The following is a 15245-nucleotide window of genomic DNA, read 5'->3' as shown; positions in this document are numbered from 1 at the left end:
CACGGTGGGGGTTTTTGTATTTCCCCTATTCATGTCACTTGAGTCAAGATTTATTTTCAGTTAATTCACAAATCAAAAATATTTTGAATTGTTTTTCCTCCCCCTTGATTTTTCTCCTTAACTAAGATTATTTGCTAATCAGCTGGTATTTTATACAGCAGATGAATTTCTGTGCTCTGATTAGTCTCTCCCTGGTTGGTTGCCTTTATGGTCTTCAGACTTATGAGCTGCTTTCAGGTTATTTATATTGTAAATATAAGACTTTGATTAAATATCAGCAAATTTACAAATCACAACAAAGATCATACATGTTTTTACAGAGTACATAAAATAGTATTATATGAAATGAGAGCAAGAAAGAGATTTTAAAAGTTATATTCAGGATATGAGTAATGCATGCTTGTATTAAAAAGGTTTTATGGACAAAGAGAAATTAAATTTCTTAGTTCTTGAATTGTTTTGAGTGACAGAAGGCAAAAGCCTCATGCAGTCTCTGTAAGTATTTTACACATCTCATTTAATAAAAGAATGAGCAGCAAAAATGTATGTCAAGATTTTATCCTGAAAACAGCTGTGTTTAAATAAACTTTGGTTATTTAAGTGAATATAAATGCCATAAATCCCAGAATGTCCTGGTCTAGTTTAGGGATTAGTAATGGAAAGCTGGATGCAGAGTGGAAGCTTACAGAATCTTTCCGTTCAGCCTCCAGCAGTTAATTATTGACTTTTAAAGAATAAACCAAAATGTAAATGTTTACTGACATTATAGATCACAAAAGGCTTCTCTGCCTCAGGTACTTAGGGAAGCATGAGGCTGAGCATGGCTTGCCAGCCTGCCTTGTGTAAATAAAATTAATCATACCTTACCAAATTACCCATTTCAATGTGCTTTTGCCTCATCTCATCTGGTGGCTGAGAGGTGTCAGGCACACTAAAGCCCTCCCCTTGAACAGCCCGAGGGGAGTGATGTTCTCTTTCCAGGCAGTGGCTAAAAGGTCAGCCTCAGCTAGTAAGGAAGATTAATTTTAATTTTACAGTATGACGTGGTACAGCATGAATGAGCAGAAAGAGACTCTGACTCTTTCTCTTTGCCTGTGTCATTAAGGAGGGAAGATGGATGCAATTGCGTATACACAGGACTACTTTCTGAGTAAGTGGGGGTGAGATACATTTCATTGCTACCACATGTAACTCTAAGTAATGAAATAATTAATGGCTAACGACTGAGGGTAATATACACCTAATTAGTCATGTTGAAGCAAATTTAAAATTAATTGGAGATGCCAAATAACATGTTTGCTAAGACTTGGAAATAGCAAAGAGATAAGTCTGATTGCAACTTTAATGCACACTTCTAGCTGATGATTTTGTATCCTGTAAAAAGCAGTCAGGAATTTATTTGGATTTGTGTCAGAATTCAACGAAGAGGAAAATACTACAGAGTATGGATAAATTGCTTCGGTATTCCACAGCTTTTAAGTAGTTAGTTCCTTGCCTGAGTTGAGGCCTTGCTGATTTAGTTTTCACTTGATTTTATACTAAGCAAAGCAGAATAGTAAGTACATATCTCCCTGGCAGCATTAATTAGATTTAGTAAAAAGTAGATAAATAAAAATGCTAAATATATTGTTTAGATTTTGTGTAGCTTTTTATGATGTGTTAACAGAAAGTACTTTTGTCTATTCTCTGTTCTTGTCAAAAATGCCTGGAAAATTGTCCTTATAGACTATAGAAATGGAGAGTAGATTTATGACAGCAAAATATATTAAAAATCCAAAATGGTTGTGGTAGTTCTTAAAGGCTTAAAGACTCACAAATTTGCACGTGCTATCATGCAGAAAGATTCCTGTTAGTATCTGTCTCTGGCTCTGCTTTCACATTGCTGTTCAGTGCCAGTCAAATCATCTACAACACATTTCCAGGAGTGTTCATTGCTGGTGGCTGCCCCCTTTTGCAGGGGTGCCTACGACCAGTGGAGGAATCCCAAATCAATGAACATTTTTTGGTCTTAATTACCAAGTGCATCTTTGTGAAAAACAGCCATCATGTTTACCGTGTCTACCAATATATACAAGCCTTATTTCTTATGGTGATAATACTCTCATCGTTTTTGTGTGCACTATATCAAATAACCTTTCTTAATATCATCTTTATAATTCAAAGCTGCAAAGAGTCTTCAAGCAGCCACTGTTTAAAAACTATAGATCTGCTTTCCTTTTTCCATAAGCAAGGGTTTCTTTTCTCCAAAATTCTATATATTAGTTATACTTGTTTTTAGCCATTCTCTCATATTCTTTGAAAGGCAAAGCATAATTTATTTACGCAGGGACTTGCTTCTAATTGGGTAGCACCTAATATGAAACTTGGTCCATTACTAAGGTTCCAGGTTGAATGAACATTAAGAAAATTCAGAAAATATTGACATGTTATTTGAAAATATATATATATATCACTTTTGGTGAATTCTAATTTTGCTAGCTATTGTATTTCTCCTCCTTGATTGTTTAGAACAAACTATGTAGCCCTTTCAGATTTAATGCCTATTGCATTACATAAGAAATCGCAAATTTCTATTTTCTACTGGTTTTCAAATTGTGTTGAAAATGGTTTTAAAACAACTTTATGAGTGGGATATAAGACAAGGCAATTTCCAACCCCCTGAGAGCCCTGCAGGTGAACAGAAAGCTTTGTGACTTACCTGCATCTTTGTCCTTGCTAAGGAAGGAAGGCAAAGGGTTGTTCTGACCTCCGTAATGGGGGGTGAAGTGTTTTGAGGATGGCACTTACCTGTAGCTAATATGATTTAAGGAAGATTTAGTTGGATCATAGACTGATCAACATACAATTTTGTACAGCTATTCTTAAAAATTCGTGCAGGAAAAGCAGTGGCCCATAGCACTTCATTTTGGTTAATGCATAATTACTTATTTTTCTTGTATCTGTATTGAAAAGAAAAATTATCTTTTGCTTTCAAGTCACTTATATTTTTTAAATTGTGCTAAACTTTGCATAGATTTTCGGAGCTGTGCAATATATCAATATAAGCTTCTGCCTAATAAAATGACTCTGAGACAATTGAAGAATTACTAATGACACCAGACTTCACACTTTCTTAACATTTGCCTCTCTAAATTTGTTGCTTAAAAAGATGCCAATCTATGAAAAAAACACTGAGCTTGTTGAGCTGCAGTTGGTGTTATACTTAGGTTCAGTACATTTCATCCTTCTTTTTCAGTGCCACAGGACTCAATTTTTCACCTGCCAGGGCACGATGTTACCATGACAACAGCTGATCTTGTTTGCTCTCCTCTCCTCTTTGTGCAAGATGAAAAGGAAAGCTTTTTGAGAAATATTTGTGAAAGCTGATCTAGCTAATTGCATTTTAATTATAAGTGAAACAGAACAAGAAAAGGCTTGTTCTATTTCTATAAGAATAAGAAAATTCTATTATAAGAAATAGCACAATGAGCCTGACTATTTAATCAAAGTTGACAAGATCTCTCCATGAGCTATTGCTATACAGCAGTGTCTGGAACTGTTGTGTTAGCAGAATATTAACGTACATGGTCTTTAGAAGCTCCTATGTAAGGTATTCCGCTGAGAGATCTCCAAGTTCATGTTGCAGTTCACCGGTCTTCTGTATATGTTCTGCTGATCAGCAAATAGAAGCCTTAATGCTGTAGTAGATAATTGAGTAGATGCTTTCTGTTGCATCCTTATCCCTAATGAGCTCCAGTGATGATCAGAGTAACTTTGTTCATGTTTTCCTAGCTGGCGTGTCTTGTTTGTTCTTCCACTAGTGAAATCACGGTAAGTGGAAAATGTGGATAGAAATTTCCTTCTGAGTTATCACAAAGTGTGAGTGGACATTCAGGAATGTGTAGAAAACAGGAAAACAAACTTACTATACATTTTTAATTATTTTTAAATATTTGGTTGCATTTGGTTTGACCAACAAAAATAAGTTTGGTCTCTGTGACAGCCACTTCAATCAAGGCAATAGAAAAATTTACTACCAGGTGGAGAAGTGAAACAAAAAATTATGCAATATGATGGTAAAAACAAAAAGAACATATATTTAAGGGGTCAGTAAGGAATGTCCCCTTCAGACAGGGTGAGTTTGATACCAGCATTCAAATGGGGTTAATGTTTAGCCTGCATTGCGTTTCCTTTGTGCCCTTATTCTAGAGTAAGGACCTTGTTCACTCATTTCCCTTAGCAATGAATAATTTAAGATTATTTCTTTCTTTCACTTGCGTATAAATTACCCCTGAAGGAACTAGAAATGTGCCATGGTAAATGAGAATTTAGACCCTCTGCCTCTCAGATACAGTGATTTATTTATTGCATTGAGAAGTGACTATAAAAATAATTGAAAGGAAAAGAATAAATATTGATTTTTGCTTCAGCCCACAAATCAAATTGATTAACTTTCTAATACTGTCTGAGGGAAAACACTACTGTGATACTAAGTTTAAGATCAATTCTCTACTAAAGGCTGCAGACAGGTATTTTCATGGTATCCTTGACGGTATATGTTGCCAGCAGCAGGGTGTTATCTGACAGCATGGTGGAACATGAATGTGCTCGTTTTTTAATAGAAATACTAAAAAGTAGTTTGGTTAGCTTGAGGTGAGGGGGTATCTTCAGGATGGTAGCCTGACCAAAAGCCAGAGAATGTCATATATTTGCTCTGGGTGGCCAGTTTGGGAACAGTTGCATTGTCAGTGGTAGAATTACTTTGGTAGGAAGCTTCCATTAAAATTTATGCCTATGAAAATATTTTTATATGGTCACTGTTGAAAGCATTAGCCATATTGCATAATTTTAGTTATTAGAACAGCTTAGACTGCAAGTATTATAGTGTTAAGGTATACAAATAGCTCATTATTGATAGTTTTTTTCTTATTTTTCTTTGAAATTGATAGGCCTAAAATTGCCTTGAGCTGATTCTTCAGTTTTCAGCTATGTATTTGTATACTCCTTTTCCAAAACAAGTTTAGATATTATTTTGTCATTAAGGAATGGAGCAGCTATCCAATAAAAACATTTCATTACAAATGCTGGGAAGGTTTGTAAAGATTATACTGAAAACTTACACAGTTGCTGTCTGTCTGTTTGGCCAGTGTTATATGATACTTTCTGCAGAAGCTAACAAGAAGAAAAGTAATGCCAACTACTAGAGACTTCGTTCTCTGTTGTGAACAGGAAGTGTGCAAAGACATTTGGTCTGTTGTTCTCGAATACTGAGTTCGGGAGATACATTCCATGTATCTCACGGAGGAAACAAGGGATCATAAAACAAAAATAATAGCAAATACTAAATAATGGTATCCTGGGGATTGTTTGCTTTTCTACTGTGTTCATGTTTACATCCTTCAGCCACAGTAGGTGTAAAGTTCAAAATTAATGTCTTGACAGGAACTCACATATTTGGTAATTCATTATAAACTGCTGCAGTTAGAATGTCTGGTGTGTGTTTATTTATTCATGAGTGTGGATGCTATAATAAACCCATTGTACTTCATATTTCAAAAGTTATCACTTTACCCATTTTCGTTATTAAGAGGTGAGAGGGTTTTGTCATTTTCATGGGATATGCCACAGATGAAGAAAATGAGATGGAGAATGTGGTGACCAATTTCGTGTTAGCTGTAGTCTAATGAGCAGCTATCAAGTTGGATACGTAGGATTCTAAAATAGGGGGATCTTCCAAAGCTTCGGACAGATTTGATGTTAAACTGTCTCTCTGTAAAAAACAGCAGTGACTGCTTTAAAATGTAAAGCAGTGTTCCAGTGGGGCTGACAGATCTGAGGTGGTGGAAAAAGTAAATAAATAAATGAAAAAGATGGTACGAACAAGTTATGAGAAACAGTTCCAGTACGTGAAGAGCTAATACTCCAAAAGAAACGGAAATGAAATGAGCTGGTAATGCAGAGCCTATTACCTTAAGAGTCTTACTGAAGTGAAAAATATCACTTCAATGCATTAATTATTTGTGCTTCTTAACACCTGGTCCTGGTCACTGTAGTGCCAAGACAATGGTGATTTCCAAGTCCAATACACTGCTACAGTTCCTGTGTTTCTTATTTGGTAGTGCTTTTTAAGAAGAGCTATTTTTATAGTGTTTATTATGCTAAAATCAGCCTGCTGATTAGAGGATAAAGCTGCATTTGTTTTCTTTTATTATAAGAAAGTATAATTTGCATGGAAATGTTCCTATTTTTAAAATGAAGAAAATCTAATTGTAAAGGGATTTTATTTTAAATGGAAGCAATTCTAAATATATCTTCCTTTGTCCAAAGAGTGGTAGCAGAAAAAATTATGTACGCCTGTTAACATTCTCTGTACAAATTGGGTTCCTTAGTCTTTAAATGCTAACATCATAAAATATCACACTACTTTCCTGCACTACTTGAGAACATGTACTTCTTCGTGACAAGTCAGAGTCACAAGGAAATAGTAAAACACCTTAGACAGAAGTCTTTAGTTTGATTATTTTTCACTGCATTTAATAGTTCTCCAGTAACTCACGGTATGTATTTTATTAGAAGTGCAACTTTCTAATTATCAAAGTTGATAATGGTGGAAGCCAGTACTGGATAGAACCGTACCCTTTGTGACATGGGGAGGGGACATTCTGCATCTTTTAGTGCTTTCTTTGATCCCACTCTTATCTTACTGGTATGTCATATATAATGGAATGGGTGTGAGAACATGAATTAACAGTAACAGAACAGCAGCATCTCTTGTGAATGCCATTTTTCTCTGCTTGCTTCCAGTTCTACTTTGCTTAGTGCTATATGATTTAGTGGTTAGAATTATGCAGGATAGCCTGCATTTTTCTAGCATCATCTCCATGTTAATTGCAAAGAGAAAATAAGAAAAGGTTTTAATGTCACTTTGCTGTACATGCTGTACCTCTTTCAGCCTAGTGCTGTTAGCTTGTACATGCTGAAGTTTTTAAATAGTTCCACTATTCAGGATGAATCACCTTTGCCTTTAAAATGTAGCCCCTAAAAGAAGAAAAAATGAATTGGTGGTGTTGAACCTGACCTTAGGAATGAGTCATTTACAAGGCAAAAATATGTGACAAAAGATCAGTTTATTCATTTTTCCTTTTTCTTTAGGTACCTGTGGACTAGTGGTTTTCAGTTTTCTCTTGGAGTAATGTGGTTCTCTGCGTGTATCATTAAAATAGAGAACCATCATATGGGATTATAATCAGTGTGTTCTAATACAGTCAGTCCAGGTTACTAACAAAAACAAGTCTCAAAGAAAGAAAGCCACAGATAAATGAATAGCATATAACATTTTTTTAAAAACAAAAATAATTGATGGATGAGCAAACTAGCACACAGGGCAACAGATGCCTTTCTCCAGGCAATGTAGAACCTTGTTACCCAGACAGTGGTGTCAGATTGTATTAAATCTACAGAAGTCATCCTCCTACCGTGAATTTTTATAGTCAGTCCTTATATCTGTAGGAGAATTTCTACTTTTGCTCTACTACGAACACAGATATTTGCTTTCATTTCTGCACTTAGAAAGATGCAACTCATATACAAGGTAATACATTTATTTCTCATGTGTCTTTTATTTTAAAATGTTCATGGTTGTTCTTGTTATTTGTCTCATTGGTTTTTTTTGTTGTTTTTTGTTTTTTGTTTTTTTGTGAAGAATGTACTGTTGTGTGCGCATTTAAATCCATGTAGTGCTCTGGGCACCCCTTAAAAAATGGCACACTGTAGGACTGATTGTGTTTTTATACATTTGGGAGGGCTGTCAATTTTCTGATTCAGTTTACTTCAAAGATTCTGAAAAGATCATCCTTAGTGTTGTTTTCTTAAATTGAAATGGCCGAGCTGAAAATGCCTGCAGCATTCCTTACATGCAGCAGGAAATATCCTTGCTGTTTGGAATTTTGTCTGACATGCTAAAGTCAAGATTTCAGATTCTTTTTGCAAATTGCTCTGCATATGGTCCTGACATGAATATATGCTTGACTGGCATATCACCACATACGTGACTATATGTAAGTATGGTGTATGTTTCTCATATTTAACTTGGTGAAAAAGCTTAAGCAGAAGCAATTTAAACTCTGTGCAACTTCTGCCTATATATGTTAGAAAAAGTTTGGGGTTTGTTTTGTTCTGTACACAGCTGATCCTAATCTGTGACAATACTTTTTTTTCTTTTTTTTTTTCGTTTTTTCTAGGGATGGTCAATAATTCTACATACAGCTTCTATTTTTTTTCTGTCTGTATCATTCATTTCCCTCATTTATTTCTCTGTTTGTAAAATTTCTGGATGCATGCTATCTTTTGTTAGACTAGTAATTAGACTGCTTCAAGTCTTTGTGTGTTTGAATGGGTATTGTGTAGCAGTGTCATTAGGAAGGGGTGACAGACGGTTCAACTAATGTTTGTAACCCAATGTCAAGACTATGGAGATGGGTGAGAAAGCTTTTTGGAAGTATGAAGTCCCGCTTCCTTCTCACTTACACATTAGTCTGCTAACATTCAGTCAGCATTTGTCTTGGCATATGTTTTGTACTGTCTTCTAGTAACTGGCTTGATGAGTTATCTCCACTCTACTTGCCTCTGCTAACATCTGTGATGGTTTGATTTGCATAGGTTAAATGGTAGACCTAATTGGACTGTAGTAAAATGTTGCTTCATAGGCACAATTAAATCGTCAGAGTTGCTACATCCAGTGAATAAATTAAGAACAAAGGAGAGAGCAGCAAGGGAAAAAAGGACATTAGGTTTGTAAAAAGAACTCAAAAGTAATATGTATTTAAAAAATAGAAAGGATGAGGGAAGAGTGCACAAGTGCTTTTCCACAGGTTTGTTTTTCAGTCTGGTACTGGTCATGAGTTGAAAAATCTGAATCTGTCAAGTTCCAAAACAAAGTGCAGAATCCCACAATATCTCCTCTTAGTCCAAGCAATAGGAGAGGGGTGCCTTTTTGTGTGTTCCCTTTAGACTTTTGGTAGAGCTATTAAACTGACGGGGGAAGGCTGTAGCGGAGAAGCCCTAGCATTCATTGACATGCTGGCGGCACAAAGCACGTATCCTGCCTATTGCCAGTAAGTCTGTCATTTGTGATGGCTGCCCTATGTATTTGCTGACCTCTTCGTTCTGTTGACTCGGAGGTTCTGTTGGAAGCTGGCAGTTGTAAGAGCAGAAGTGAGAAGTGTTGCCCTGATAATGCATTCAGTGCTAGCTGTCAACAAAGGAGAGGGAACGGGAAAGGATTCTGTTTATTTCAGTACAGCATTTTAAAAAGACATCTGTCTCCCTTAAAATGTATTTGAAGCTTCAAAGCTCTTTCAGGACCCAACCATAAGATCCCTATGAAGACAACTCACAGCATAGTAAAATATTAATCAAATGTGTTGGATTTCCCCCAAAGTGAAAAAGTCTTTTGTGTGCCCTTCTGGCTGCCGTCAAATGGGCATATACACCATATACATCCTTAGAAGAAAACTGTAAAATGTCCTTTTCCTGCACATTACTTTAATTCTCTTTTTTAATATATGAATTGTCTGTTGGGTGAAGTTTAGCTCTGGGTTGTCTGAGATTAACTTTTATCTTCTTTTCTTTTTTTTGGAGGTTTATATTCAACAAGTCCAGAAAATATTGAAGCTGATATTATTAAGGGACCGAACCACTGAAGCCAGTGGATTAGACAGAAAATCACAAACTGTAATGAATATGATATAATTCATAACTATCATTTGCAAAAATACAGGTGGTAATTCACAACCACAAGAGAAGAAATTCCTTCTTTAGTGTGAAGAGGAGATGTGTGTTGAGTACAGTTAAGTGTGTTTCTCCAAGTACAGTTAGCATCTGGAAATATTCAACACTGGAGAAACTGGCCATGGGAAATTTTGAGAGAGAATGAAACTGTTGAAGTACTGTTCATGTATGCCATACAGAAACTAGCCTGTGTTCTCGCTTGGGCAGTAAATATGTGCAGCTCCCGTTAATCCCATCACAGGTTGCTTTCAGGACATGGCAAACAACTGGAGTAGTGTGTGGGAAGGCAGATTTGGAGTGAAGCTGTCACTAAGCCACCTGGTTTGGGGTATGACCTTGGGCAAGTGGCTTGATCTCTCTTCCACTGATCTCTCTTCCACTGCTTCTCTGCCTTCTTAAATTAAAAGACAGACTCAGAGTACTGATTCTCTCTTCTGTATTTGTGCAATGCACAGATCTGATTTTCAGCTGAGACTTCTATAGTATAACAAATAATAAGCAAACATGGGAATATCTTGTTTATTTATAGCCTCTTTCTATAGATCAGGTAGAAGATTGTTACTCCAAGAATGGTCTGAGAAAAGCAATTTTTTTTAATCTGTTGCTTTCCTTCCTATGAGCAAGGGAATTTCAGTATTCCTATTTGTTGTTTTTTTGTTATATGCAGTTATTTCTAGTATTTGACACTTAAATGCATGAGAAGTGCACTGTTTAAAAGCTTTTTCATACAGATAACTAATAAATACAGTCAAGGTAAACCCCAGAATGTTAAAAATCATTTATTGTGTATGAGCTGGTCACAGAAGCTGTGAGTTGTGTAAACATCAGGTTTCTCCATATACAGGATGTTAGATACAGCTAATACATGTTCAACTGTTGTGCATTCTTGTATAGCAAGCAAATATATTCACCAGATGTAGCAGTTTCTTGTGACTATGTTATGAAAGTACCCTGGGGAATTTCAGAAATGAGACGAATATTTCATCTGTATGCTTCCTTCTTACCTCATACAGTATTTCTCCTGTGAGGTGAACATGCACAAACCTAAATAGCCTCTTTTCTCCAGCTTTACCAACTATGCTGAGAAGCAGCAATACATATATATTTTTTTTCCATTTTATTTTTAATATGAGTATAAGGGGAAATTCTGGGTAGGCAGCTTGTTTTATATTGTTAACAATATTTTCCACAATCCAACCAGCAGAAGCCTTACATATTCCTGCTAAAATCCCAATCACATTTTGGAAGTCGCAGAAACCTTTTAAAGAAGTTTGAGTAAACTTGCCATCCTTGCAGAGTTAGCACAAAAGCTTTAGCAACTCAACCCCCTGGTATTTGTTTACTGTGACCTAAGATAACTATGATGGGTTAGGAATCTGGCACATGCGTTCCTGTAGATTTAACTGCAGTGCTTGAAAGTATTGCTGTTCCTAGCTAGATACCTGCCCCTTTGGAGATTATTGTCCTCATAGCAGGCCACAGACTCATTGGATGGGCTTCGTTGCTGAAACCTTTCTTTATGATCAGTTTGACTAAAGGATTAGACTGCAACGTGAGGTGACAGAGAAATAAGAGAGGTGTCGTGTTCTGATAACCTTTTGCAGAGGGACATGACTGGTAATAATATGCAGTAACGAAGCACTCTCAGCTGATTCTACCACAATTCTTCTGTCAGAGCCCTATTGTAAGGATCCATTGTTGCTGGGAGATGACTAAAGTCAACAAACAATAGAAACTAAACTTGTGGGAAATTCTGAATTGGCAGTAATTATGGCTCAGATCATCTCTGGAAGATGTGGCCTGATGAAGGAGTTGGCTAAAACTTAGAAGGCTTCAGTTCAGTGTGGCTTTTATCATGTTATTGCACAGAGACCTTTGAGTTGTTTATTTATTGTTTCTTAATGCTTTTTCTGAAAGCAAGCAATCCAAATATTGTCAGTCTTATGTGTATTTATGTCAGTTCAAAGCACACTGCTGATGTATATAAATACACTCTGTCCTTGTTACAAGTACTGCTGAAGTGGACCTTTGCATCCAAGTTCCTTACCTGTTCTTTATGTGTATTTTCTAAGCTAGAAATGTGCTGGTAATTCCTGCTACTTGTCAGGGGATTCTTGGTCTTTATGGATTTGGTTGGGAGGGGGAACATGAGCAGTGCTTTATCCTGACAAATGCAAAATAGGACTGCCACCGGGATGAACAGAAATTGAAGCAAAAAGAAATAGGCTTACTACTAAGGACCAGTGAAACTGAGATGGTTGCTGCCCTACTTCTATTCATCCTAAGATGATAAGATATATTTTCTTCAGGTAGGACTAGCAGCCAGCCCAGTTGCTCTGCCACTTCTCATAAACTGTTTTCTATTCTGCAGAATTTAAGTAGGGTGTGAAGGATGCTGGCCTAGATTGCCATCAATTACTCCTTTTCTCCTCTCCTTTCCACTTCTGCTTGAATTCCTTTAATAACATTATTAAAAGCTTGTAACTCATTGTCACTTGTTCCCCATTAAGATCAGCTGAGCAATACCAATTTGTAACAAATGCAGATTGATCCATTAAAGTCGATGTCAAATCTCACTTGACAAAAGCCTGCAGTTGTAAGGGTTGCAGAGCAGCTACTGTAGCCCATTTTTGCCTAGAAAAATGCAGAATAGACATAAATGCTTTACAAATGACTTTCAGTAATTAATAGGATGCAATGATTTACTTGCATATCCAAGGAACAGTTCGGTGCAGTTTGTTCCTATTGGAAAAATATTTACAGATTTCATTCACACCTTTGAAAATGTAACGTGAGCTAAGAAATTCTTCTCATTTTGGCCCTCAGAACTGTCTAGCATCTCAGAGTCTGACTGCCATTTTTAATTGCGTCCTAAACAACAGATTTTACAGAACATGAGAAATTATAATTGCAGAGCTCCTTATGTGTGAGATGATAGGTGTATCTGCAGCTAGGAGACTGAATATTCTGCAGTTTGTCGTCTTAGTTTGGTTCAGTGCAGTAACACTTAGTCGAGAGAACAGCTTCCCACTGATGATGAGGTGTTTTGATATTGTAAAACGATGGTGCTCTAATGTGTCGTTCCTTAGCCTGAACTATTTTCTCTGTTTATATCCAAACTTGACTGTCAGACTGGCATTAAGGGTGTGGTCAGAAATGCAGTCATTTCTGCAGAATGAATTGCTATATTAAACTCAGAGAAGAACACAGAATGGCTTTCTCTGCATGAAGTGTTCTATAAAACTGACATTTTAATCTGATTTTCTATAGAAAAATGATTGCCATGATCATACTGTGTATCTGACCCTGTAAGTTCTGAACCCAGTGGCTGATTTTAATCACATTTGACCTTAAAGGTAATAAAATGTAGAAAAAAATTGTATGTACCATATAACACAAAACATCATTTGAAGGTCACACGTTCTTGGATATCAAGAGTCAAGGAGCCATTAGGCAGAAATCTGTGAGCTTCATTAGTTCTGGTGCTTAAAGCTAATGATGCTTAGGAAACAATTTAGGTAAACAGTTTTGTTCATTGAAAACACTCTCTATTCAAAACATAGGTCTTGTAAGGAGAGAGTTCTGAAATTGGTTCAGGAAAGATATGCTTAAAATAGCAATTTTTTATTATTATTTAATTACTATAAAAAAAACTTAAATATCAGAATCTTTAAATTCCTCTTCTTTTTAGGGCTTATGTGGATGAACCAAAAATAGGGAAATTATTTATTTATCTATTTTCATATTGGGAATTTTAAAAAGAAATTATGATAAAGCATAACTTGAACAGTTTTTCTTAAGACCTCAGCAGAATTAGAGGAGCTCTGGAGAAACCTGCTGGACGTATGGATTGTAATGGTGCAGAACCAGAAATTATTTCAAGTAACTCAGAAGTGGGTCCAGTTTTGCCCACCTTAATATAGTTATTGGCAAATGTAATCAATGTTTTCAGAAGATAATGTATAATACACACCGTTGGACAGATTCAAGGTTGCCCAGAATGGCTGGTTGTGGAGTTACAACTTTCATAAGGAACTCAGGGCATAAGTCAGGGCATTGATTTTTGTTACTTTGTAAGGGGGAAAAGAAAAAGAATTACTGAGATCAGTTTTACTACTTCATGTTTAAAATCTAGCTAACTAAAAATTCCTGGTCTGGCTAGTGTGTAACTTTTTCCCATGCATTCAAAACATTGAAATGTTTTCACTCACTTTTTATGTGATTGCTGTGAGAGATTTAATCTCAGATAACTATTTCTGTTAACGTGCAAAGAAGAAGTTGTCAGAAGTACCAAAAAACTCTGCTGTTTTTCCTGAGCTGCAGGTGTTTTGATTTGTGTGATCCCCTCCAAACTTTACCTTTGACTATGTATTTGAGGTTTATTTGCTTTTCTTTTTTTTTTTTTTTTTTTTGTTATTATAGTGCTGTGTAAATATATAAGAATACATACCTGAGGCTGTAGTTATAACCTTGATGTTTAGGCACAGGTTACTTACCTATTGACTTCCATCTGCATTTCTGATTTTCCAGCCACTGTAGTGTATAGGTGCTCTACCCAGCATGATTTTATTTGAATGTGTATATATATATATATATATATATATAAAATGAATAGACATACTATAAAAAGAAATAGATATTGTAAGTATAGTTAGATATACGAATATAAAAATGTGTACATGATTGCATGTATAGTTGTTGGCTTTTGCCCTGAAAATGCCTTCTGAAGATCTAAGTTTGAGAACGTTATTCTGGGAATCAAGTCTCTTCCCAACTTTTAGTGAGGCAGCCAAGTTTGAGCTCCTTATTACATCCACAGGGAGGTTTTTGTTTGGTTGGTTGTTTTGTTTTGTTTTTAAAGCCTCTAATGTCAGGTCATCTCTCTTTGTCTGCACATCTTTAATCAGATCATCTACTGAAAACATGTGGTTTTATGATAGAGCCAACTGTAATTGCAAGCTAATCTGCTGCTTCTGCACCTTCAGTGCCTTTGGCTGTGTGCCTGATACTACTCTTAATAGTATGTTAATACCAAATAATGCAAAAACATTGCTTCCTTAAGAACTTAATAGGATATACTGTAATGGAGATGAATGGTCTATAACACTTTATTTTTGTTTTAGAAAAATGAACTGAAGGATGCTGTGCAAGAAAAGAATCGCCTGAGCCTTCAGTATGCAAGTGTGTCCCACAAAGCACTGCAATATGACCAGGTAACATCATAAGCACAAAACTCATACGTCCATTTGTTACAGAAATCAGGCTCCAAAGTGGATAAAAGTGGACAGTCCATTCTGATTTGCTTTTTTTCTGCTTGAAAGCATAAAATATTTTAATTAAGGAAAGGTTACAAAAATGTATTTTATGAACAAATGTTATTTTCAGGTGAAAAGGTAAGACACTGATGGGCTTTAGAGAGTTGTGTTATTCCTCTGATGAATCTTCTCTTAGTATCATAAATTAGTATTAGTCTTTGG

General features: G+C 35.9%; 1 protein-coding gene across 16 annotated transcripts in view; it reads left to right on the top strand.

The window, feature by feature from the left end:
• The window catches only part of RIMBP2 (RIMS binding protein 2), a 151255-nt gene that overhangs the window by 73354 nt on the left and 62656 nt on the right, over window positions 1-15245 (top strand). For 13 of the 16 annotated variants that reach the window (XM_083803680.1, XM_083803675.1, XM_083803679.1 and 10 more), the window contains one exon: window positions 14892-14981. In XM_083803680.1, the coding sequence (XP_083659806.1) occupies window positions 14892-14981 (90 nt within the window). Of the gene's footprint in view, window positions 1-963; window positions 1151-1290; window positions 1443-7024; window positions 7571-14891; window positions 14982-15245 lie in introns of those variants that run through there. The other 3 variants (XM_083803677.1, XM_083803686.1, XM_083803673.1) reach the window with 3 other exon arrangements.

The sequence above is a fragment of the Anser anser genome (assembly GCF_964211835.1).
Source record: "Anser anser genome assembly, chromosome: 18".
Taxonomy (NCBI): domain Eukaryota; kingdom Metazoa; phylum Chordata; class Aves; order Anseriformes; family Anatidae; genus Anser; species Anser anser.
Note: the sequence above shows the minus strand (reverse complement) of the source record. Positions and strands in the feature narration are given on the sequence as shown.